This window comes from Rhinopithecus roxellana, chromosome 2 (genome assembly GCF_007565055.1).
Source record: "Rhinopithecus roxellana isolate Shanxi Qingling chromosome 2, ASM756505v1, whole genome shotgun sequence".
Taxonomy (NCBI): domain Eukaryota; kingdom Metazoa; phylum Chordata; class Mammalia; order Primates; family Cercopithecidae; genus Rhinopithecus; species Rhinopithecus roxellana.
The window spans coordinates 110,384,186-110,408,246 of record NC_044550.1 but is presented as its reverse complement, the minus strand read 5'-3'; the positions used below and the strand labels follow the sequence as shown (position 1 = coordinate 110,408,246).

At 41.7% G+C, this 24,061-nt stretch overlaps 1 protein-coding gene across 3 annotated transcripts; it reads left to right on the top strand.

The window, feature by feature from the left end:
* Nucleotides 1-235: 235 nt before the first annotated feature.
* CDKN2AIP (CDKN2A interacting protein) lies at nt 236-4,068 on the top strand. Of its 3 annotated transcripts, none has more exons than XM_010377914.2 (3): nt 236-937; nt 1,413-1,512; nt 1,967-2,687. In XM_010377914.2, exons 1-3 carry the CDS (start codon nt 666-668, stop codon nt 1,973-1,975), a joined length of 381 nt encoding a protein of 126 aa, XP_010376216.1. In that variant the 5' UTR covers nt 236-665; the 3' UTR covers nt 1,976-2,687. The 3 variants fall into 3 exon arrangements, with proteins under 3 accessions (XP_010376216.1, XP_010376215.1, XP_030777335.1); XM_010377913.2 differs by having other exon boundaries at nt 246-937; nt 1,413-1,543; nt 1,967-4,068; XM_030921475.1 differs by having other exon boundaries at nt 511-937; nt 1,967-4,068.
* The last annotated feature ends 19,993 nt before the right edge of the window (nt 4,069-24,061 follow it).

Below are 24,061 nucleotides of genomic sequence, written 5' to 3'. Positions count from 1 at the left end.
GGAGGCCGGCTTTTGTTTGTTCTGGCCCCGCTCGCACACAGGCGTCTCAGAGCGGAGACCATAGGCCCCGCGGCTGCTGGCGGCTCAAGGTCCCCAGGGACGCCGCCCTGGAGGACTTTGCCCGCCGCGCCCGGCTGCCTCCCTTGCCGGGCCCTGCCCCTCTCGCCTCTGCTCCCGGCGCCGCAGCTGACCCGGCGGGGGAGGAGGGCGACAGCAGTGAGCGGCGTCACAAAGCGAGGCCAGAACGCCTGGGGTTCCGCCGCGACTCGGTCGTCCCGGGCCAGCCGGACTTGCAATCCGCCCTCACAGGGAGGGAGACGGCCGACGCCGGCCCACCCTACCCTCAGGGTCCCCTCCGTGATCTGACCGGGACGCAGAGTCGCGGCGGCCCCGGCGCCGCAAAGCGCCCTGGGAGCGCCGGCTCGCGCCGGAAGAACGCGAGGGCGCGCGGCGGCGGCGAGGTTATAAAAGGGAAGAAGCCGGCGGCGGGCGGAAGTGGGCGGTTCGGCTGCTCCGGGCGCTGTTGTTTGGTCTTTGGGCCTCTGGAGGGGCTTTATCTGCAGGGCCGCCGGTGCAGGCCGCAGTGACAGGGCCGCTCTCCCCGCGCTCCGTGCCTGTCTCCCGGTGCAGCTGTGCTCGCGGCGTCCGCGGCCTGCAGGCCCAACATGGCGCAGGAGGTGTCGGAGTACCTGAGCCAGAACCCGCGGGTGGCCGCCTGGGTGGAGGCGCTGCGCTGCGACGGCGAGACTGACAAACACTGGCGCCACCGCCGGGATTTTTTGCTCCGCAACGCCGGGGACCTGGCCCCCGCTGGCGGCGCTGCCTCCGCTAGCACGGATGAAGCTGCCGACGCCGAGAGCGGGACCCGAAACCGGCAGCTGCAGCAGCTCATCTCCTTTTCCATGGCCTGGGCGAACCACGTCTTCCTCGGGTGCCGGTGAGTGAGGCAGCGTCCCTAACCAGCACGCCCCGTTTTGTCTGCCACCTGCAGACCGGCGCTCGGCGCCCTCCGCGGGACCGGCCTCGGCGGGGGGGGGGGGAAGTTGTGAAGCGCGGGAATCCGCCGGCTCGGCTGCTCTCTAAGGGTGAGAAAGGTGTCCCTGCGAGGAGCCGACATGATTCCCGGACGTCTGTGTGCCCCGTGGTGTGGGGGGGAGCTGCTGGTAGGGTTGCTGGTGTTAGGGGACAACGCTCTTGGGGACGGGTGCTAGATTTAAGATGAGTGAGGAGGTGCCCTGCCTCCTAGACCCTGGGACACTTGTTTATGGAGTTCCAGGAAACAGTTCTTGGCGGTTGGTACACTTTCTTGATTGCAGCCAGGAAATGCAGTTCCTGTGGCCTGTTTTTTGCAAAGCACAAATAGGACCTTAGAAAAAGCGCTTTTTTAAAAATGACTTTTCCTTCTTTTTCAGATACCCTCAAAAAGTTATGGATAAAATACTTAGTATGGCTGAAGGCATCAAAGTGACAGATGCTCCAACCTATACAACAAGAGACGAACTGGTTGCCAAGGTGAAGAAAAGAGGGATATCGAGTAGCAATGGTTAGCAGATCATAGATGTGAACATACATAGGAGTTTAGAGCATAAGTTTGATATAATTAGGAATTATCGTTATTAATTTTTTTAACAAGCCAGAATTTTTATGTTATCAATAAGTAATAAAGTTGGAATGTTAAACCTAAACTATATGTCTATGTCTTTAGACTTTGAATTTGATAGTTTGCTTTGACTGCTTTAGATTTTGAAGTGTCCACTGTTGTCTGATGCTGTTGTTTTTTAAAATATTAGACATTCATGATGTTATTCAACACTGTTTTAAGAAATTAATGACTCCACACTTTTTAAAGAAACGATTAGTCTTGAAATATTTTCACTTTGTGCCTTTATTTTAATGTGTGTTTGTCTCATCACCCGTTTTATACGAGGTATTCTTAGTCATGTATCTGTGTTTTTCTTCTTTTTAGAAGGGGTAGAAGAGCCATCCAAAAAACGAGTTACAGAAGGGAAAAACAGTTCTGCAGTTGAGCAAGATCATGCAAAAACTTCTCCCAAGACAGAACGTGCATCAGCTCAGCAGGAAAACAGTTCAACGTGTACAGGGGCGGCCATCAAATCAGAGAGTGGGAACTCAGCTCGAAGCTCTGGCATCTCCAGTCAGAATAGCTCTACAAGTGATGGAGATCGATCTGTCTCCAGCCAGAGCAGCAGCAGCGTTTCCTCTCAGGTAACGGCAGCATCTGGGAAAGCTTCTGAAGCAGAAGCTGCAGATAAACACGGTTCTGCATCATTTGTTTCCTTGCTGAAATCCAGTGTGAATAGTCACATGACCCAATCCACTGATTCTAGACAACAAGGTGGATCACCTAAAAAGAGTGCTTTGGAAGGCTCTTCAGCCTCAGCTTCTCAGAGCAGCTCAGAGATCGAGGTGCCCTTGTTGGGCTCCTCAGGAAGCTCAGAAGTAGAATTGCCACTATTGTCTTCCAAACCTAGTTCAGAGACAGCTTCAAGTGGGTTAACTTCCAAAACTAGTTCAGAGGCAACTGTTTCATCATCAGTTGCTAAAAACAGTTCCTCATCAGGCACATCCTTACTGACTCCCAAGAGCAGCTCTTCAACAAATACATCGCTGCTAACTTCCAAAAGCACTTCCCAGGTAGCTGCGTCACTTCTAGCTTCCAAGAGCAGCTCCCAGACTAGTGGATCACTGGTTTCCAAAAGCACTTCCTTAGCAAGTGTGTCCCAGTTGGCTTCTAAGAGTAGTTCTCAGACTAGCACCTCACAGTTGCCTTCTAAAAGTACTTCACAGTCAAGTGAGAGTTCTGTCAAATTCTCTTGCAAGTTAACCAATGAAGATGTGAAACAGAAGCAACCTTTTTTCAATAGACTGTATAAAACGGTGGCATGGAAGTTGGTAGCTGTTGGTGGCTTTAGTCCCAATGTGAATCATGGAGAGCTCCTAAATGCAGCTATTGAGGCTCTGAAAGCAACACTGGATGTATTTTTTGTCCCACTAAAAGAATTAGCAGATCTGCCTCAAAATAAGAGCTCCCAAGAAAGTATTGTTTGTGAATTGAGGTGCAAGTCTGTGTATTTAGGCACTGGCTGTGGAAAAAGCAAAGAAAATGCAAAAGCAGTTGCATCAAGAGAAGCATTGAAGTTATTTCTCAAGAAAAAGGTGGTGGTAAAAATATGTAAAAGGAAATACAGAGGCAGTGAAATAGAAGATCTAGTACTCCTTGATGAAGAATCAAGGCCTGTAAACTTACCTCCAGCATTAAAACATCCTCAAGAATTACTATAATGTGTCCAAAATATCACTGCATACAATATCTGGGATTTGAAGAGAAAAACTGACTTTTGTACAGCATAAAACACAGGCTTTCACAAATTTTGTATTGCTTTTTTTCCAGTTTTGCAGAAAATTTACATTCTAGTTCTCTTCACACAGTAGAAGTTGTAAATAATTTATGAATGACAGTACACATTAAAAGGTATGCATTAACAGCATATCAGTATGCTGTTTTATTTGCTGAAGAAAATACTGTCTTCTATTTTTAATGATACGTTAGGTACGACGTGTAGTTCGGTAGAGTTCTAAAATTTTTGTACTACTTTCAATTTGGTGAAAACGTATTAAGTTGTCTACCATGTTTTCTTTTCTAGCTGAATAAACCACATCAAAGAAAAGGGACCACAGTATTTGAATGTTTGAAAGTCTGTAAAGCTTAAGGTTTAAAAATGTTGCCCGTAATGTTGAACACGTCTGTTAAAAAATAAAAGAAAAAATAGTTGCTTCAAACTATTTTTATGAGAAGTTGTAAGCATTTTTTAGATATAAAGCAGTATAAAGTACTTATTGTTATTTTATTCTGAAGTTGTTTAAAATTCACCATGACTTTGACCGCTGCGCATTCTTTAAGCGGGTTAATTTATGTTTTGAGGTGGAATACAATTTACACTTTTTCTTAAAGACATGAATGTGGGTTTCTATATTAAGCGTATTTTGTGACTACTATTAACAGATTTGTTTAGATATTAAATGCTTTAAGCTATTTTACCTTTTCAAGAAGTTGTGTTTTTTTTCTCCAAGTCAGAACCAATTCCTGTAAATAGGCTTCCCACGACTTGTCATTATAAATTAGACAACCAGGTAATTGTGTGATATACATCTTTATTATTTTTTTTTTTTATAGCAACCCCCTGAGCCAGAATAGATGCAAAGCAATTCCCTTCAATTTTCAAATCTAGAACTGGATGGTTTTTGTGTGTACGAATCTTTTAGAATCCTGGAAAGAACAGAGAGCCATGTTCAGCTCTTGATAATGAGCCTATTCAATTTAACTGCATTTGTTAGTAATGAAGTGGAATTTTGTTTTTGTCTTAGGTGATTCTGCCTGTGTTTGTCATTGTATATTCTGTTTACTTTGCTTCAAACTGGCCCCAAGATGTTATTTTTGTGGTTTCTGGCTTTCTAGATTCTATTTTTAGATACTGCACATTGAGCAATAATGGTGATAATATACAGAGAAAAGAAAGACCTTTAATGGGCCAATCGTGTTGGAATAGGAAAATTGAACGTAAGCTTAATTTAAGCATGTAGCAGTTACTCCTATTTTGTATTTTAGTAATAAAAGCGATACTTTTTTTATGCTTGAATTACATAATCAGATGTTTTTATTTTACCATATAGCCTTTAAAAATGATTCATTTTTGAGGATATTTAATTGGATACCAAAGCTAAAATCTATATACTGTAAGTGGGTTGCTTTTATAGATTGCAGGACACAATAACATGAATGTATTGTGAAAGCACTTTTAGTTACCTCACTTTCCTCAGTCTTGGAATGCGTATTTTGTGGGATAATGATTATCAGAAAAGCAAAAATTACAAAGAAATAAATCTAATGTACCTAATTAGGTGGTTTGGTAAGTTTGTAAATTGGCTTGTTTCAAGTTAATATGAAGGTTATTGAAAATATTTTATAGTGACCTTTGATGTGGAGGAAGTTGTGTAGTGTACATTTATGATAATCCTATTTAAAACCCTAGAAAAATACTCTTGGTTAATAACATTTAAAGAATCCTGATTTAAGAGAAATGCATATTTTAGAATTCTGTTACTGAGAGTGAATCCTGGCTCTGCCTCTTACTAGACATGTAACCTCTGGGAATTTAACCTTTTAACCTTACTTCATCTGAAATAGGACTAATAACTGTTTCACAGAGCATGACTGTTAGATGAGATGATATATTTAAAGTGCCCAGCAGGGTGCAGGTATCCCATGGTTTACTTATGTATTCTCATTTCCTCTTACGAGGAGCTCTTCTCATTTGACTTACTTTTCAGATGGAGAAACTTACACAAAGTAATTTGGTCAAATAATTCAAGGCCACATCTGATTTCAAAACCCAAGTTCAAGTATGTTGTATTGTTTATTATCATCGTCACTTCTCTATACGCTGAAATTCCTGAAAATGCCCCCCAGAACTTGATTTTCTACCAGATTAAGTGACTGCATCTTTCTAAAGTCTCCTTGAAATGAGTCACTTCAGAGGCTCTTTTATTATTAATGCTTCTAATACTTGCATATCTTGAATATCCTCAACTAGTGAATCATCCTATATGGATGCAGTTGAACTTTGTTAAAAGACCATACACACACCAAGAAATCTGCACATAAAACACCCCAAAACCAAAAAACCAAACACACCAGCCTACAATAATGTATAATCAAGTTTAGTGAATAAAGTTGGTTACCAAGATGGGATATACTATTTTTTTCAGATGAGTGAGGTGAGACAGTTTCCTGAGACATCAAGATTTTTCTTGATGCTAAAATGAGAATTTTTTTTTTAATGGTAAAATTAGTTGACTTTGAAGAATGAGATTGTCATACGTTTTTGACCTAAATTCTTAGAGCCTGTCACTGCTGTCATTGGCTAGGATAATTGTCATAGGGATATGTGTAACTTTAAGGACTTTGATATGTATTATCAAGAGCCTGCTCCAATTTGAATTATTTTCCCTGTCGAGTGCTGCTGTTTTTGGTACAAATTTCTCCTTGCTGTTTAGATTTTTGAGTAACAACAGTGAGAAAGTAACAAAAGCAAGCAGCAGTTGGGAACCAGGTCAGTCCTACAGGTATTGTGTTACTACTTTGTGGGCTTTGTCCTCAAAAATTGTGCTAAAGTCCTATATTGACCTGCTTTCTAGACATTGGTTATCCATTCCTGCATGATTTTTGAGTAATATTTTCTGTGATTGATGAATAAATAATTTCACTTTCTACTAGAACAGAATGTTCAAGTTGAATGAAGGGTTGTCAAGCCATTTATTGTCCAACTACTCCTCCCCAAGAAAAATATCAATCATATTTCTTTGGTGTCCCTGCACACAGCTTAGTTGCTATCCAGTTAGAACCATTTCTTACTACCAACTTTAATATCTCTCGATTTTTCTCCTTTTTTTTTTCTTGAGACGGAGGGAGTCTTGCTCTGTCCCCCAGGCTAGATTGCAGTGACGTGATCTCGGCTCACTGCAACCTCAGCCTCCTGGGGTCAAGCAATTCTTCTGCCTCAGCTTCCTCAGTAGCTGGTATTACAGGTGCGGGCCACTGCACCCGGCTAATTTTTTCACGTTTTTAGTAGAGGCAGGGTTTCACCATGTTGGTCAGTTGGTCTTGAACTCCTAATCTCGTGATCTGCCTACCTCAGCCACCCAAATTGCTGGGATTACAGGTGTGAGCCACCGTGCCCAGCCGATTTTTTTTCCTTTAAAAAAAGGAAAGTCATTATCTGAAAATTATTAGTTTTTAACAACAAGTTCTTTTTCTGTTCCTTTGCTATTCATCTAGCAAGAAAAATAGTAGACAAGGCCCCAAACTAAATGAACTTTAACTTTGAAGGGGAAAAAAAGGTAATACTAGGCCGGGCACAGTGGCTCACACCTGTAATCCCAGCACTTTGGGAGGCCAAGGCAGGCGGATCACCTGAAGTCAGGAGTTTGAGACCAGCCTGGCCAAAATGGTGAAACCTTGTCTCTAAACTACAACATTAGCCAGGTGTGGTGGTGCGTGCCTGTAATCCCAGCTACTTGGGAGGCGGAGACAGGAGAATTGCTTGAACCTGGGAGGTGGAGGTTGCAGTGAGCCATGATTGTGCCACTGCACTCTAGCCTGGGTGACAGAGTGAGACTCTGTGTCAAAAAAAAAAAAAAAGTAATACTAAACACAAAAGGTTGGATACAGGACATTTTTAGTAAAAACTAGAGATTTCATATGCCGATACTTAAGAAGCAATCAAATACTTTGTGACTTTGAAACTTGATTGAATAGAATCAGAATCCTTGGAGGTCTTAGGAAGCAGCCAAACTAAACAATATAAGCAGTAAATACACGAAAGACTACCATTTTATTGAAGTTTGACTGTTATGTGCAATGTATAGAACTTGAAAAGGAATCTAGAGACAAGTGTACGAAAAGGTGATGTGGAAGGGAATCACCTAGTGATTTCCTTATACTGTTTTCAGTGTACCAGGGCTTAGACACTTAAAAATGATAAAACCCAAGTTCTGAATATGTGATCAGTGGTTTTCAAACTTTATTTTAGCCATATTTCTTCAAAGAAAAATGGGGGCATTGTGTATGTGAAACAGAGAACTACTTTGGTCAAAGGAGGGTGGCCACACCCCACAACTGAATTATATGTTTGGTTCTTAATTTCTTTTTTTCTTTCTTTTTTTTTTTTTTTTAAGACAGATCTCGTTCTGTTGCCCAGGCTGGAGTGCAGTGGTTCACTGCAACCTCTGCCTCCCGGGTTCAAGTGATTCTCCTGCCTTGGCCTCCTGAGTAGCTGGGATTATAGGTGCAAACCACCACACCCAGCTAATTTTTGTATTTTTAGTAGAAATGGGGTTTCACCATCTAGGCCAGATTGGTCTCAAACTCCTGACCTCAGGTGATCCACCCGCCTGAGCCTCCCAAAGTGTTGGGATTATAGGCGTGAGCCACTGCACCTGGCCTCTGTTCTCAGACTCAATTTCTGAGTTACCTCCTGGACTATGAGCAGAGGGGATGCAGCAACTAGGAGGCTCAGTGTAAACAGCCAGCCTCTTTCTGCAGCAGGTATTAGAGTGGATGTGGGTCGAAGCTGCTAGTTTACTACAAAATTGAATTAATTAGTTTTTTAAAGTAGATGCCATATTAAAGTTTACCTGAGTGGGGACTCAGGTCAGGTTTAAGGGATTGTTACATTAATTAACATTTAAGTAATACTAAAAATAGCTGCCTTTTATTTCTTTTAATTGTGAAATACAATTGCAAAAACCCATAAAGTCCACCCATGTAAAGTCCAACAATTACTCAATGCCCATATAATAATTATGTAGGCCAAAAAATAAAACTTTATCAGCACTTCAGGGACTCAAATCCAGTGTTCTTACAGAAGACTTGAACAGTGGTTTGGTTCTGATTTGGGGCACTGAATGTAAATGCCAGTGAGACATGCTGTCCCATGATCCTTGTTTCTTGTATTCCGGAAAACAGTAAGTGAAATTCACACTTTGAGGAAAATTTGAGAAGTTTTTTGTTCAACTATTTAGGAAGCTTCTAAAAAAGTAAACTTTAAAGAAAACTCAAATGTGATCTGAATCATTAGAAAATTTTTCTAGACAATCTATTTGTAGAATTCAAGGACAATTTACAGAAGCAGTGATATAACCAATGCATCGAGATGCATGATGTATCTTAGGAATGCTGTCTGTTACTCTTCACCATTTGCATATTATTAAATAATTTTCTATACTAGCTAAGGAAAAAATGATTCTCATGAAATAAAATCTAAGAGAGTTCCTGGGAAGCATTTCTAATGTATCTTACTTATGTGCACTGATAGTGGATCATATATACTTAATGCAGGAGTTTATCATGAATGCTCAACCTGCAGTTTGGAAACTAGCATTTATTGTGCACTTTCTTTCTTTTTGAGACGGAGTCTCACTCTGTTGCCCAGGCTGGAGTGTAGTGGCGCCATCTCAGCTCACTGCAACTTCTGCCCCCCAGATTCAAGCGATTCTCCTGCCTCAGCCTCCTGAGTAGCTGGAATTACAGGTGTGAGCCACCATGCCTGGCTAACTTTTGTATATTTAGTTAGTTTTGTATATTTAGGGTTTCACCATTTTGGTCAGGCTGGTCTTGATTGAACTCCTGACCTCACATTGCCTCCTGCCTCGGCCTCACAAAGTGTTGGGATTACAGGCGTGAGCCACCACGCCCAGCCTGTACACTTTATTTCTATTATTATTAGTTTGCAATATATAATGAAATGATTATACAACTCACCATAATGCAGAATCAGTGGAAGCCCTGAGCTTGTTTTCTACAACTAGATGGTCGCATCGGGGGGTGATGGGACACAGTGACAGATCATCCGACATTAGATTCTCATAAGGAGTGTGCAGTCTAGTTCCCTCACATGCACAGTTCACAATAGGGTTTGTGTTCCTTTCAGAATCTAATGCCACTGCTGATCTGACAGGAGGTGGAGCTCAGGCGGTAATGTGAGCAATGGCGAGCAGCAGTAAATACAGATGAAGCTGTGCTCACTCACCCGCTGCTCACCTCCTGCTGTGTGGCCCCGTTCCTAACAGGCCACAGACTGGTACCAGAGGCTTGCGGGTTGGGAACCCCTGCTCTATGGTGTAGCATGAATTTCACCTGTGTCAATATAGCAGCGATGAGTGTGATGACAATTTTCATCCAATGATCCTGCTTCTTTTATCCCCTGGCTATAATTAAAGAATGCATCACTTCTTAGGAGGTTCCAAAAGAGCAAAACAAAGAGGGCTTGAGTAAGAAATAGTGAAAGCATCAGGACCTTAAATACAGAGCCACCGAGCTGTACACACCAGGGGGAGCCATTCACAAGCAATGTAATAGACATCATTTACTACAATGAGTGGTGCCCCTTGAAGTTGTGGAAGAAGGTGGCCCTTTTTGGAATCCCTGTGATTGCTGTATATAGTGAACTTATTTTTAAAACCTTACTTTAAAAAGGAATTTGATTCTGTAGTATGGAAAGAGCTGCTAAATAAAAGTTGAAAAAAAATAGTATTAAAGTCTGTGAAGCATTGATAGCACATAAATTCTAAGAAACTCTTCTTGGAAGTAGCATATATGCTAGTTATGTGCTGATGTTGGAGGCACTATTTATACCTGGTCATGAATTACTTTGCCCAACACGTTCTTCTACAGGAGGGATTATTTCAAGACTGTCCTAAAATAAAAGCCTTGGGGGAAATTCAGGAACAAGGCAGATGAAGAATTGTGTTGGCTCAGATATGGAATAAAACTTGAATGTCTGCTTTGTGTTCTCTCCTACAAATAGATAATGTCCTTGATCACATCACTTGTTTCTGAACATTTGGTGTAAACCTACCATTTCTTGCCCAGTTTCATTTTCATCTATTGCTCCTAGCTTCCCCAAGATAACATGGCCTGAGCCAAGAACATACTTGTATTCAAAGCTATGAGACCAGAACAGAGGCTGGTTAACTTATCTGTCCCTGGGCATTGGACAACAGACCCTTGAACCAGCTAAAGCGCCTATCCTGAGCTGGGCACCTTGACTGCCATCCCCACTGAGACCATATGACCTGGGTATGGGCGGCTGGGCAGTAGTGGTGGTGGGGAGAATTCCTGAAAGTTCTCACTGCCTCAGGGATGATTTTCCAGAGGGATGTTTTAACTATAAAAGGAAAAAATGTGCTGGGCAGGCCAAAATAGATGTCCTGTGGAATGACTCAAGGTGAACAAACAGCCGTTGAGACCTCCAGTAAGTTCTTGCCATGGTCCACGCTGTATGAAGATGGTCGTGAAAGCCATCCAGCACTCCCAGGTCCTGGAGCACACTCTCCCCCTCCTCAAGGTCTTTCTTCCAGCAAGTTCCCCAAACACTGTGCCTCAGAAAGAAAAATGGTCAGGAGATTTCCCTCAGAAACTCAAACAACTGATCAGAATAGGGTGATGCTGGTGCCCTCCCACAATGGATTTCCTCCCCCTGGTTCCTGTGGTTTTTCATTCTACTGGTCTCCAGGCTGCCATCACATCCAGCCAAAGCAGCTCTTTGCTACCAATGCTACTAATATGGGCAGGTTTTTCACCAGATGTCTATCGATTAAAACCATTGGTAAGGGCTGCTGAACGATGCCAACAATCTTATCTTACAGTTGACTTGGTCTCTCTTAGTTCCCTACCCTAATTTTTTGGTTATCACTACCTTCCTGGGAAAGCTGTTTCCACTAAGATAACCTGTAATGTTTTGTTCCTTCCAACAGTTAGATGGATGGTCATCACAAATACAGTACGTGCCTTTAAATCTGATATAATCTGTAAAAAGAATAGATCATTCAATCTTCCTTATTCTATCATTAGCAAAAAATTACTTGTGATATCACTTACAGCCAACGGGTGTCACACTGATGAAAATGAAAATTGCTGCCTCCTCAAGAGATGAAAGAGCCAGACTCACAGCATTATGCCCTTTCAGACAAAGTCTATCTCAGAGCCTGGTAGCGGCATAGCTCTTTGGTTTTCTTCCATCCTCCAGGAGAAATTGTTAGTATTCTAGCAACGCTGTTTTCAGGAGCTGGCTGGAATACTTAGCAGGCAAAAAACCGGCCACTCTTGGGTGTCCATGAGGCTCATGGTATGTCAGCACGTCATAACTGAGCTCAGGGTGCCTGTCCTAACATCAGGCATATTCACCCATGTCCTCCAAAATACTTAATCTATCAAAAAATCCCAGAAACCTAAGAGCCTGCGGAGCCCTGAGGTACGCAGCAGGCAGTCTCACATTGTTAGACCCTGTGGGCCACATTATGAGCCAATAACGTTAGTCTGAAAATTGGGGCCAAACATTACTCCATGAATTAAAAACGGCAGCAGCAACTTGAAACAGCAATCAGTTCTATGAAGCAAGAGCTCAAAGCAGAAGTGTAGTAGCTCCGGGAAGAAAGAATTCACAACAGGATTATATAAAACATAGGCTGGAGGGACTCAGGAACTGAGAGGAAGCAGTAAAGGCAGCAAAGAATTGAAAACGAGATCGGAAGCAGCATACGCAGAGAAGATGCTGCTGACGACACAGGAGCAGAGAGTCGAAAGCAAAAAGTGGATCAAAGGAAGTATCAATTTGGGATTTTAAAATTAGAGCCAAATGACAAAGAAAATAGACAAATGAGATGAAGAGCATAATTGGAGTTTCAGAAAAATAAAGTTCAATTACTGAACAGGACAAGTATTTAATAACACTTCAAAAAATTTTATAAAATAAAAAATAGGATCAACATGCAAAAAGAGCACACCATATTTCAGGGAAAACTGGCCTATAATGCTGAATATTCACATATATATATTTTTTTCAGATGGGGTCTTGCTATATTGCCCATGCTGGTCTTGAAATCCCAGGCTCAAGAGATCCTCCTGCCTTAGCGTCCTGAAAAGCTGGGACTACAGATGCATGCACCATGCCCAGCTCTAAATATTTACATATATCTTAATAAATTATTGAACTTCATTGATTTTAGGAGGGATCCGTTGGGTGTCCAGGCAAAAAGATCAAGTAATGTATATGAAAAAACTCAGGGTAAACTCTTACCTCTTCATAGCAACACGAAGCACCAGAAGACACTAAGAAAAAAATGTGAAGAAGAATTTTATATCCAGGCAAACAATGATTCCAATACTGACACAGTTTTTAACACCAAGAACTCAAGGATATTGTCCCATGAACTCTGTATAAGTAAAGAAGTTTTAACCAGCAAAAGCTGACTGGGAAAGTTAGCGCAAAGGGATGGGAAGCAATCATTGACTATTTAACAGTATAACCAAGATGAAAGCAAACTCAGGGATTAAAGTGACAGAAAAGAAAGTAAATTTTATATTTTCTGATAATGTAGAAATGATATAATAAAAGTTGGGGCAGAAAAGAGAAGGTAGGTAGAAATAAGTGTGCAAATTAACTCATCTTTAATAGATGAGGTCAGTGTTTACCATTCAACGCTGGCAATTCAAATAATAGAAGGTTTTAGGTTTTTAAAAAACACACTGAAAGGTAAACAATGAGAAAGATAATCAACTAAATTTGGGAATAGTATTAATATGGTTTGGATGTTTGGCCCCTGCAAAAGTCATGTTGAAATGCGATCCCCAGTGTTGGAGGTGGGGCCTGAGTTCGCATGAGATCTGGTTGTTTAAAAGTGTGGCACTGGCCGGGCGCGGTGGCTCAAGCCTGTAATCCCAGCACTTTGGGAGGCCGAGACGGGTGGATCACGAGGTCAGGAGATCGAGACCATCCTGGTCTACACGGTGAAACCCCGTCTCTACTAAAAATACAAAAAAAAACTAGCCGGGCGATGTGGCGGGCGCCTGTAGTCCCAGCTACTCCAGAGGCTGAGGCAGGAGAATGGCGGGAACCCGGGAGGCGGAGCTTGCAGTGAGTCGAGATCGCGCCACTGCACTCCAGCCCGGGGGACAGAGCGAGACTCCGTCTCAAAAAAAAAAAAAAAAAAAAAAAAGTGTGGCACTGCCCTCTCTCTCTCTCTTGTCCCCGCTCTCACCATGTGACACACTGACTCCCCTTTGCCTTCTGCCATGATAGCAAGCCTCCTGAGGCCTCCCCAGAAGCAGATGCTGGCACCATGCTTCCTGTGCAGCCTGCAGAACCGTGAGCCAATTAAACCTCTTTCCTTTTCCTTTTTCTTTTCTTTCTTTCTTTTTTTTTTTTTTTGAGATGGAGTTTTGCTCTGTCACCCAGGCTGGAGTGCAGTGCTATGATCTCGGCTCACTGCAACCTCCGTCTCCCAGGTTCAAGCCATTCTCCTGCCTCAGCCTCCCGAGTAGCTGGGATTACAGGCGCCCACCACCACGCCCGGCTAATTTTTGTATTTTTAGTAGAGACGGGGTTTCATCATGTTGGCCAGGCTGGCCTTGAATTCCTGACCTCAGGTGATCCGCCCGCCTCAGCCTTCCAAAGTGCTGGGATGACAGGTGTGAGCCACTACACCTGGCCTTAAACCTCTTTTCTTTATAAATAACCCAGCCTTGGGTATTTCTTTATCACAATGCAAGAATACATAAATAGATACTCTAAAGAAGTGAGAGATTAAAGGCACAATATAAAGTCACACTTATAAGGGTAACCTCTGGGAGGAAAAACCCAAATCTTACTACCTTTCAAAAGAAAAACACACACACAACACAGAAAATAGGTCATACAGCGACATCTTTTAAAAGATGTAAAAAGAGAAAGCACAAAATAAAGTAATAGGACAGAATCAACACCAAATGTATGTGGTTCATCAAAAGTATAAATGAATAAACTTACCTACATAAATAAAACAATTTTCGGATTGAATCACAAAGCAAAATACAACTTTATGCTGCATTCAGGGGACACAATTAAAAATATGCAAAAAGTTTGAAAATGAAAGGATAAGCAAAAACATATCATTAAAAGTAAAAAGTATTAAATTAGGTAACGTGTAGAGTGCTTACAACATCACCTTGCACCTATTTTAACATGTAGTATTAAAATATTGACCAAAAATAGACAAACTACTCAAAAAGAAAGCAGGAACTGAGCTCTTACTATTAGACAAGGTTGAGTTCAGGTTCAAAAGTAAGAAAAAAAACAGAATGGCACTTCATAATGGCAGAGGACATAATTCACAATATACATCTAATAGTTACAAACAATTAAGCACCAAATAGCAGAGCATTAATATTCAACATTCAAAAGGAAAAATTATAGGAGACACCAGAAAAACAGACATGAGTGCATTGATGACTTTCAGTCACCTCTCAAGGTCCATGACAGATCAACTGGACAAAAATCAAGGCTACAGAGGAGCTAGATAATATAGTTAATGAAACAGATCTCAGTTATATATCCAAATATGTATCAAGTGATGATTGCTGAAAAAAAGGCAACGGTTTGTTTTTAGAACTACTCATGGAATATTCATAAGAATGAAAATGTATAGACAACAATCTCAATCACAGTGCAACGAAATTAGGAGGTAATAACATCGCCCAAAACAAAAACTATCTGCCATCTGGAAACTTTAAAATACTTTCTTAACAGCTCTGATATTCAAGATGAAATCAAAGTAGAAACTGCAAAATAGCAAATAAAAATAATAGAAAATATTACATATTTGTATGTATGGGATATGAAGCTTAGCTACAAAGTCAAAGCAAATAAGAAGGAAAATACAAATTAGAAGAATAAAAAATAAATGTAAGGAAAGCAGAAGAAAGAAATGAATAATGATAAAATCATAAGTTCATGAAATAGAACAATTCTTTAAATCCATAGAACTGGAAAATAAATTTGAAATCTTTTTTTAAACAATATAGGCGAGGTGCAGTGTCTAATGCCTGTAATCCCAGCAGTTTGGGAGGCTGAGGCAGGAGGATTGCCTGAGCCCAGGAATTCAAGACCAGCTTGGGCAACATGGCGAGATCCTGTCTCTACAAAATATATTTTAAGAAATTAGCTGGGCATGGTGGCACATGCCTGTAGTCCCAGCTACTCAGGAGGCTGAGGCAGGAGAATTACTTGAGCCTGGGAAGTTGAGGCTGCAGTGAGCTGTGATTGCTCCACTGTACTCCAGCCTGGGTGACAGAGCAAGACCTTGTCTCAAAACAAAAAACAGTAAAATGGACAAGCCATTGCTTAACCTAATGAAGGAGAAAAACAAGTATGCAAATAAGAATTTATTGAGGCCGGCTGTGGTGGCTCACGCCTGTAATCCCAGCACTTTGGAAGGCCTAGGCGGGCAGATCACCTGAGGTCAGGATTTCGAGACCAGCCTAACACGGTGAAACTCCATTTCTACTAAAAATAAAAAAAAAATAAAAAATTAGCCAGGCGCGGTGGCACATGCCTGTAGTCCCAGCTACTCGGGAGGCTGAGGCAGGAGAATCTCTTGAACCTGGGAGTGGGGAGGTTGCAGTGAGCAGAGATCAGCCACTGCACTCCAACCTGGGAGACAGGGAGAGACTCTGTCTCCAAAAAAAATTTATTGATAAGAGGAAAATAATCACAAATATAGTGGAAATCTCATATAAAAATGAATAAAATTGTTTTCTAGAAAAGTATCATTGACCATAATGGACTGTTTTTTTTTTTTGAGACAGTCTCCCTCTGTTGCCCAGGCTGGAGTGCAGTGGCACCATCTCAGCTCACTGCAACCTCTGCCTTCTGGGTTCAAGTGATTCTCCTGGCTCACCCACCCAAGTAGTTGGTATTACAGGTGTGCGCCACCACGCCTGGCTAATTTTCGTATTTTTAGTAGAGACACGGTTTCACCATGTTGTCCAGGCTGGTCTCGAACTCCTGACCTCAAGTGATATGCCTGCCTCGGCCTCCCAAAGTGGTGGGATTACAGGCATGAGCCACCGTGCCGGGCCCACAAATGATTTAGAAGAGAAAAAAATTTAAACAGATAAATTACTATAAAATAAACAGGAAGTTGTTAAAAAAAAAAAAAAAAAAAAGGACCCCTCAAATTCCAGCAGTTATAGAGGAATTCTGTAAAATCTTTACAGAAAGAGAGCTCCCATATCTTATTTTAATTTTTCCAGAGCATACAAAAAGAGGTAACATTTCCAATGTTTAGTTAATGAACCAAGTATATTTCTACAGAAATATATTGTTATTAATAGGTATAAGAAGAAAAATTATATACAGATAAGTATCACTGAATGATGGAGATATGCTCTGAGAAATGTATTCGGCAATTTTGTCATTGTGCAAACATCATAGCATGTACTTATGCAAACCTAGATGGTAGAGCCTTCTACACACTTAGGATCTATGGTATGGCCTATAGGTATGGCCTACTGCTCCTAGACTGCAAACCTGTACAACATGTGAGTGTGCTCAATACTGTGAGCAACTGTAATACAATGCTAAGTATTTGTATATCCAAACATAGCTAAACATAGAAGAGGTACAGTAAAAATATGGTACAAAAGATAAAGAATGAACGCCTGCACAGGGCACTCACCATGGAGGGAGCTTGCAGGACTGGAAGTGGCTCTGGGTGGGTGAGTGAGTGAGTGAGTGAGTGGGGAGTGAGTATGAGGGCCCAGGACATTACTGTGCATGGGTGTAGCCTTTATAAACACTGTACATGTAGGCTACGCTAACTTTATAAGCAATAAATTTTCTTTCTTCAATAATAAATTAACCTTAGGCTACTGTAACTTATCTTTTCAAGTTTAATTTTTTAAACTCTTTCATAATAGCTTAAAACACAAAAACATTGCACAGCTATGCAAAAATATCTATGAGCTTTTTCATGTTTTTAAAATTTATTATTATGATTTTTACTTTTAAAATATTTTTTGCTAAAAACTAAGACAAACACACACATGAGCCTAGGCCTACACAGGGCCAGGATGACCAGTATCGCTGCCTTCCACTCCTACAGTTTGTCATCTCCTGTAATAACATGCCTTCTGCTGGAATAACTCCTAAAGGGCCTGCCTGAGGCTATTTTGCAGTTTTCTTTCCTTTTTTTGAGATGCAGTCTTGCTCTGTTGCCCAGGCTGGAGTAAGTGGTGTGATCTCAGCTCACTGCAACCTCCACCTCCTGGGTTCAAGCGATTTTTCTGCTGCAGTCTCCCAAGTAGCTGGAACTACAGGCACACGCCACTACACCCAGCTAATTTTTGTACTTTAAATAGAGACGGGGTTTCACCATGTTGGCCAGGTCAGTCTCAAACTTCTGACCTCAAGTGATCCGCCTGCTTTGGCTTCCCCAAGTGATAGAATTACAGGCATGAGACACTGCGAAGCAGGAGTACACTCTAAAACAACAATGAAAAATATAGGATAGTAAATACATAAGCCAGTAACACAGCCCTTTATTATCAAGCCCTTCATTATGTGCTGTACATGATTGTATGTGTTATACTTTTAGACGACTGGCAGTTCCGTAGGTTTCTTTACACCAACATCTTCACAAGCACGTGAGTAATGCATTGCATTACGATGGTTATGATGTCATTAGGAGATACGAATTTTTCAGCTCCATTATAATCTTATGTGACCACCATGGTATACGTGATCCATCGTTGACCAAAACATCATTATGTGGCACATAACTGTACTCATGTCTGAAAAAGCTATCAAAGACATTTGAAAACTTCCGTATTAAAAAAAAAGAAAATTTCCATATTCATACTTGATGTAAGTTCTTAGCAGCAGTATACAAATACGTTCTTAGCATAATGAAGTATATTTATCTCAACCACAAAGAATCTGTTTAATATGGAAACAGCATGGGTGTAATATTGAAACACTCCTGCTAAATTATGGACAAGATAAGCACTGTCTTTTGTTTTGGGGGGGATGGAGTCTCACTCTATCGCCCAGGCTGGAGTGCAATGGCGCGATCTTGGCTCACTGCAACCTTCGCCTCCCAGGTTCAAGCAATTCTTCTGCCTCAGCCTCCTGAGTAGCTGGGATCACAGGCACACGCCACCACGCCCACCTAATCTTTGTATTTTTAGTAGAGACGGGGTTTTCACCATGTTGGTCGAGCTGGTCTTGAACTCCTGACCTCATGACCCGCCTGCCTCAGCCTCCCAAAGTGCTGGGATTACAGGTGTCAGCCACGGTGCCTGGCAAGTACTATCTTAAGCTGAGGAGAGAGGCCATTTCTCTTACTGTCTCCTGTCTCTGAAGAGAAGGAGGAAGTAAAAGCTGAAAAACAACAGGAATGAAGTCAGCGGCAAGACTAACAGCACCACTGACCAGGCCTGAGGTTAAAGATTAACCCCCTACTCTGACCACATGTGTTACCTATAGATCACTTGCCCAATCTATCACGGCTCTTTCACATGGACCCCCTTAGAGTTGTAAGCCCTTAAAAGTGTGTCCTGAGTTGGTTCCCTCTGGTGGGTTCTTAGTCTTGCTGACTTCAAGAATGAAGCTGTGGACCTTCACAGCGAGTTTTACAGCTCTTAAAGGTGGTGCAGACCCAAAGAGTCAGCAGCAGCAAGATGATTTATTTTGAAAAGCGAAAGCACAAAGCTTCCACAGTGTGGAAGGAGACCCGAGTGGGTTGCTCCTGCTTGCTGGGGATGGCCAACTTTTATTCCCTTATTTGTCCCCGACCACATGCTGCTGATTGGTCCATTTTACAGAGTGCTGATTGGTGTATTTACAGTCCCTTAGCTAGACACAGAGCACTGATTTGTGCGTTTTTACAGAGTGCTTATTGGTGCATTTACAGTTCTTTGGCTAGACACGGAATGTTGCTGGTGCATTTTTACAGAGTGCTGATTGGTGCATTTACAATCCTTTAGCTAGATAGAGAGTGCTGATTGGTGCATTTTTAGAGTGCTGATTGGTGCATTTACAATCCTTTAGCTAGACACAGTGCGCTGATTGGTGTGTTTTTACAGAGTGCTGATTGGTGCATTTACAATCCTTTAGCTAGATAGAGAGTGCTGATTGGTGTGTTTTTACAGAGTGCTGATTGGTGCATTTACAATCCTTTAGCTAGGCACAAGTGCTGATTGGTGTGTTTTTACAGAGTGCGGATTGGTGCATTTACAATTTTTTAGCTAGACACACAGCACTGATTGGTGTGTTTTAACAGAGTGCTGATTGGTGCATTTACAATCCTTTAGCTAGGCACAAGTGCTGATTGATGAGTTTGCAATCCCCTAGTTAGACAGAAAAGTTCTCCAAGTCCCCACTCGACCCAGGAAGTCCAGCTGGCTTCATCTCTCAAAAGGGCCAGGAATTTTTTCTTCTGGGAGCTCGGTTCTTGAGACACAAGTCTGCCAATGCTCCCAGCCAAATAAAGCCTCTTTCGTCTTTCATCCGGTGTCTGAGGGGTGTTTTCTGCGGCTCATCCTGCTACAAATCAATAGAATTAAATGAGAGAAAACCAGCCTGGCCAACATGGTGAAACCCTGTCTCTACTAAAATACAAAACTTAGCCAGGCATGCTGGCAGGTGTCTGTAATCCCAGTTATATGGGAGGCTGAGGCAGGAGAATCGCTTGAACCTTGAAGGCAGAGGCTGCAGTGAGCTGAGACAGTGCCATTGCACTCCAGCTGGGCAACAAGAGCGAAACTCCATCTTAAAAAAAAAAAAAATTCAATGAGAGAAATATATGTTTAAACATTGGAAAAAAGGTAAAATCATTGTTATTTAGATACAATTGTATACTAGAATTCCCATCCCTAATCAATTTAAAAATCTAAATAAATAAATAAGTGAATTCAGTCAAGTACCTGGGTATGAAATTAATGCCAAATACCAGTACAAATCTGGTGCTTTAGAATATAAAAATAACCAACCAGAAGATATAATAGAGAAGACCTTATTTACAATAGCAACAGAAAATAAAATATTTAGTGATAGAAAAGCATTTAAAACCTACATGCAGAAAACCTTTAAATACTAAGGGACAAGAAGGAATTTTTCAACAAACAGGAAAACACATAAAGCTCTTAGATACAAAAACTAACTTCATAAGTGCAACAGTTACGTTTGTTTATCTATATTTTAACATGATCCCAAGAAAAATACCAAGAGGATTTTTATACTAGATAAGCTGATTCAAAAGTTTGTAGGAAAAAAATATAAGTAGTCAGGAAAATTCAGAAAAAAAAATGAATAATGAAGGGGTATTATCCCCACCTGATATTAAATCATATTTTAACCCTATAAATAAAAACATAGTTTAACCCTTGGAGTCATAAAAGTCAAAACTGTATAATACTGGAGCATAACAAGGTAAAAGATAAATGGGACAAGATAGAAAGTTAAGAAATAACCCAAATTTTCTAGGGAATATAAAATATGATAACAGCATTTTGAACTAATGGGAGAAAGATAGCTTAATCAATAACTAAATTAAGTAGCAAATTGAAAATGAAATTAAGATTCATCTCTGCTTTCCAACTTACACCAAGATAAATTCAAAGACTTAAATATAAAATGTAAAACTATGAAAGTACTAACAAGAGCAAATTAATCTTGAAGCATGGTGCAGTGGGTGCTTTCTAAATACAACACAAAATTCGGAAGCCGTTAAAGGAAAATGCCAATTAATCTGCTGATATGTTTTGGTTGTGTCCTCACCCAGATCTCAATGTGAATGTGTCTCCCAGAATTCCCACATGCTGTGGGAGGGACCCAGGGGGAGGTAACTGAATCATGCGGGCCAGTCTTTCCCTTGCTATTATTGTGATAGTGCGTAAGTCTCACGAGCTATGATGGCTTTATCAGGGGTTTCTGCTTTTGCTTCTTCCTCATTTTCTCTTGGCACTGCCATGTAAGAAGTACCTTTCACCTCCCCCCATGATTCTGAGGCCTCCCCAGCCCACATGGAACTGTAAGTCCAATTAAACCTCTTTTTCTTCCCAGTCTTAGGTTATGTCTTTATCAGCAGTATGAAAACAGACTAATACAGTAAATTGGTACCATTAGAGTGGGGTATTGCTGAAAAGATACCTGGAAATGTGGAAGTGACTTTGGAACTGGGTAACAGGCAGCGGTTGGAACAGTTTGGAGGGCTCACAGGAAGAAAGGAAAATGTGGGAAAGTTTGGAACTTCCTAGAGACTTGTTAAATAGCTTTTCCCAAAATGCTGATAGCAATATAGACAATAAGGTCAAGATTGAGGTGGTCAATCTAAGAGCTTTATGTGTTTTCCTGTTTGTTGAAAAATTCCTTCTTGTCCCTTAGTATTTAAAGGTTTTCTGCATGTAGGTTTTAAATGCTTTTCTATCACTAAATATTTTATTTTCTGTTGCTATTGTAAATAAGGTCTTCTCTATTATATCTTCTGGTTGGTTATTTTTATATTCTAAAGCACCAGATTTGTACTGGTATTTGGCATTAATTTCATACCCAGGTACTTGACTGAATTCACTTATTTATTTATTTAGATTTTTAAATTGATTAGGGATGGGAATTCTAGTATACAATTGTATCTAAATAACAATGATTTTACCTTTTTTCCAATGTTTAAACATATATTTCTCTCATTGAATTTTTTTTTTTTTTTAAGATGGAGTTTCGCTCTTGTTGCCCAGCTGGAGTGCAATGGCACTGTCTCAGCTCACTGCAGCCTCTGCCTTCAAGGTTCAAGCGATTCTCCTGCCTCAGCCTCCCATATAACTGGGATTACAGACACCTGCCAGCATGCCTGGCTAAGTTTTGTATTTTAGTAGAGACAGGGTTTCACCATGTTGGCCAGGCTGGTTTTCTCTCATTTAATTCTATTGATTTGTAGCAGGATGAGCCACAGAAAACACCCCTCAAACACCGGATGAAAGACGAAAGAGGCTTTATTTGGCTGGGAGCATTGGCAGACTTGTGTCTCAAGAACCGAGCTCCCAGAAGAAAAAATTCCTGGCCCTTTTGAGAGATGAACTTGTTGGGAATTGGAGAAAAGGTGACTCTTGTTATGTTTTAGCAAAGAGAATGACAGCATTTTACCCCTGCCCTAGAGATTTGTGGAACTTTGAGCTTCAGAAAGATGATTTAGGGTATTTGGAAGAAAAGTCCAAGCAGCAAAGTATTCAAGAGGTGACTTGGGTACTGCTAAAGGTATTCAGTTTTGTAAGGGAAGTAGAGCATAAACTTTCAGAAAATGTGCAGCCTCATTATGCAATAGAAAAAACATTTTTCTTGGGAGAAATTTAAGGCAGCTGTAGAAATGTGCATAAGTAGCAAGGAGCCTAATATTAATCCCTAAGACCATGGGGAAAATGTCTCCATGCCATGTCGGAGATCTTCACAGCAGCCCTCCCATCACAGGCCCAGAGACCCTGGAGAAAAAAGTGGTTTTGTGGGCCAGGGTCCCTGTGCTGTGTGCAGCCTAGGGACTTGGTGCTGTGTGTCCCAGCCCCTCCAACTGTGGCTGAAAGGGGCCAACATACAGTTCAGGCTGTGGCTTCAGAGGGTGGAAGCCCCAAGCCGTGGCAGCTTCCACGTGGTGTTGAGCCTGCAAGTGCACAGAAGTCAAGAATAGAGGTTTGGCAACCTCTGCCTAGATTTCAGAAGATACATGGAAATGCCCAGATGCCCAAGCAAAAGTTTGCTGCAGTGATGGGGCCCTCATGGAGAACCTCGCTAGGACAGGGTGGAAGGGAAATGTGAGGTCAGAGCCCCCACACAGAGTCCCTACTGGGGCACTGCCTAGCAAAGATGTGAGAAGAGGGCCACCGTCCTCCAGAGCCCAGAATGGTAGATTCACTGACAGCTTGAGCTGTGCACCTGGAAAAGCCACAGACACTCAACACCAGCCCATGAAAGCAGCCGGGAGGGAGGCTGTACCCTGCAAAGCCACACGGACGGAGCTGTCCAAGACCATGGGAATCCACCTCTTGCATTGGCGTGACCCGGATGTGAGACTTGGAGTCATAGGAGATCATTTTGGAGCTTCAAAATTTGACTGCCCTGCTGGATTTCGGACTTGCATGGCCCTGGAACCCCCTTGTTTTGACCAATCGCTCCCATTTGGAATGACTGTATTTACCCAATACCTATACCCCCATTGTATCTAGAAAGTAACTAGCTTGCTTTTGATTTTACAGGCTCATAAGTGGAAAGGACTTGCCTTGTCTCAGATGAGACTTTGGACTGTGGACTTTTGGGTTAATGCTGAAATGAGTTAAGACTTTTGGGGGGGCTGTTGGGAGGGCATGATTGGTTTTGAAATGTGAGGACACGAAATTTGGAGGGGCCAGGGACAGAATGATATGGTTTGGCTGTGTCCCCACCCAAATCTCAACTTGAATTATATCTCCCAGAATTCCCTCATGTTGTGGGAGAGACCCAGGGGGAGGTAATTGAATCATGGGGGCCAGTGTTTCCCATGCTAGTCTCATGATAGTGAATAAGTCTCATGAGATCTGATGGGTTTATCAGGGGTTTCTGCTTTTGCTTCTTCTTCGTCTTCTCTTGCCACCATCATGTAAGAAGTGCCTTTTGCTTCCTGCCATGATTCTGAGGCCTCCCTA

What these genes read in the sequence shown, in the direction of transcription:
- CDKN2AIP (XM_010377913.2), top strand. Translation starts at nt 666, where the DNA reads ATGGCGCAGGAGGTGTCGGAGTACCTGAGCCAGAACCCGCGGGTGGCC. An exon ending in CACGTCTTCCTCGGGTGCCG is followed by an intron (nt 938 to 1,412) that starts GTGAGTGAGGCA and finishes CTTCTTTTTCAG; the next exon opens with ATACCCTCAAAAAGTTATGG. An exon ending in AGGGATATCGAGTAGCAATG is followed by an intron (nt 1,544 to 1,966) that starts GTTAGCAGATCA and finishes TCTTCTTTTTAG; the next exon opens with AAGGGGTAGAAGAGCCATCC.